The 1,999-nt window shown below is 30.2% G+C and overlaps 2 protein-coding genes across 2 annotated transcripts in view; one reads left to right on the plus strand and one right to left on the minus strand.

Annotated features, from left to right (window-relative positions):
- PYROXD1 (pyridine nucleotide-disulphide oxidoreductase domain 1) overlaps window positions 1–691 on the plus strand; it is a 29,624-nt gene extending 28,933 nt beyond the window's left edge. The window contains 1 exon segment of the mRNA XM_008581479.1: window positions 268–691. Within this exon segment, the coding sequence (XP_008579701.1) occupies window positions 268–516 (249 nt within the window). The 3' untranslated portion in view covers window positions 517–691.
- RECQL (RecQ helicase-like) overlaps window positions 692–1,999 on the minus strand; it is a 27,189-nt gene continuing 25,881 nt past the window's right edge. The window contains 1 exon segment of the mRNA XM_008581473.1: window positions 692–1,597. Coding sequence (XP_008579695.1) covers window positions 1,448–1,597 — 150 coding nt within the window. The 3' untranslated portion in view covers window positions 692–1,447.

The raw sequence follows: 1,999 nt of genomic DNA on the forward strand, positions 1-1,999 counted from the left end.
AAAAAAAAAAAAAAAAAAAAAAAACATTAATATTTTACTGTATTCACTAGATGTTTTTAACGCTAATATAGATTGTGTGGTAGTGTCATCTGTAGAATTAATGCATGCCACGCAAATGTCTTGTTTGGAATCCTCCCCAAACATTTTTAGCTGTAAAATCTTGTTGAATAGTTTTTCTGCTGGCTATTCCAGAGTGACACAAAATAACTGCCCGTTATGTTTCCTTTTTGATATTCATGAGAATAATTTTTTTATCCCTATGTATAGGTTGTATTGCTGGGAAAATACAATGCACAGGGCTTAGGTTCAGATCATGAATTAATGCTGAGATGTACCAGAGGACAAGAATACGTCAAAGTCGTCATGCAAAATGGGCGAATGATGGGAGCTGTCTTAATTGGTGAAACTGACTTAGAAGAAACATTTGAAAACTTAATTTTAAACCAAATGAATCTTTCATCATATGGAGAAGATCTGCTAGATCCAAATATTGATATAGAAGATTATTTTGACTAAAAAGAATTTCTTCAAAAACCACATAAAGTTCCAAATGAGACAAAAAAAAAAAACCTCATGTCAATAAAATTATTTGACTGCAGTGATTTAATGATGACCATATTGAAGTTAAAAACGCAACAGTGATAATGATTTTAGTTGAAAAGTGTAAAAAAATAAAATTCTAAGGATGAAATCAGTTCAAATAATTTATTTACAGATATATTTTTCTAACAAAATTGACCACTTACTATGTAAGAAATCATTATTCATTTCTGTGTTTTAAACTTAAACATGTTCACTCCTGATTTAGCTTTGAAGCACATTTAGCTAAGTAGTTATCTACTTAGCCAAAATGTACTTTAGTAGACCAGAGCCAGTTTTTGATTGTGAAATGTCAAAGTAGGGCTGTGGTTTCTGGAAGCTAATAGTTTTATTTTACCTAAATGGAGATTCAGCAATATCTTAACAAAAAAGAATTCTGTAGCTGTTTTTATAAACTGAAATCATCTACATTATTCAGCTTAAAATATTACTGCCTTTTAGTGATGAACCTGTATCAGTATAATATTACTATGAGAAAGATAGTTATGTCAAAAGAAAAAATACAAGTAGATATATCAAGGCATAAAGAGCTTAAGATAGTTAATGTGAACTTATTCTCAAGTATTCTACATTTAAGGGATTTTACATAAAAAGCGTTTTTGCCCTTGTTTCATATTATAAAATTATATGATTCATGATATTTAAGTTTCAAAAGGTTTCAAATTCTCAAATCTTCAGAGATAAGCTCTGAAAATATAGCTCCATATGTATAAAATGTCAATGAAATTATTTTAAAATTAAACTTTTTATGAACTACAAAAATAATGGTGTATACATGCAACTACAAAAATAATAGTGTATACATGCATAAACTGTTCTTTTCTTGGAAAATGTACTAACGCTTATCTCAGGCATCATCAATTTTTCTTTTCTTGGCCCCTGTAATTTTAGAACCAGATTGCTGAAGCATGTTTGCAGATTTCTTCCGGAAGTTACCTGAATTTTTTCCTTCCTTTTTATCAGCTTGTTCAGAATGACAAGTTTGAGATGATTCAACCTACAAAAAAATAACAAAGCAAGTACCCTGGTAAAAATTCAGCTATTCAGTTTTCGCATGAGATTAATAATCTCAAAATATTCCTTCTGTATCAGTTAGCTCTTTAAGTATCCAGGGGTCTAGTTTTTCTTTAACCTCCAAATTTCTGCTCAAATATGAACCCTATCTTGAATAAAAGGTGCCATGTTGTCAGAGAAACTCTTAAAAAATACTTGGAAGTGTCATTAGACACAATGCTATAGGCATGCTTTTGCAGGCTTGATAATATTTGGTTTATAACAGTGGTTTTTAATCACTGTGGAAACAGCACAAACATTTCTCAACTAGTACTGATTACAACTAATACTATCAGTGCAGGGTACGTCACAAAATTAGACATTAAAATAGAGTCCTCATACTCTT

The sequence above is a fragment of the Galeopterus variegatus genome, unplaced genomic scaffold, assembly GCF_000696425.1.
Source record: "Galeopterus variegatus unplaced genomic scaffold, G_variegatus-3.0.2 Scaffold2362, whole genome shotgun sequence".
NCBI classification, from domain to species: domain Eukaryota; kingdom Metazoa; phylum Chordata; class Mammalia; order Dermoptera; family Cynocephalidae; genus Galeopterus; species Galeopterus variegatus.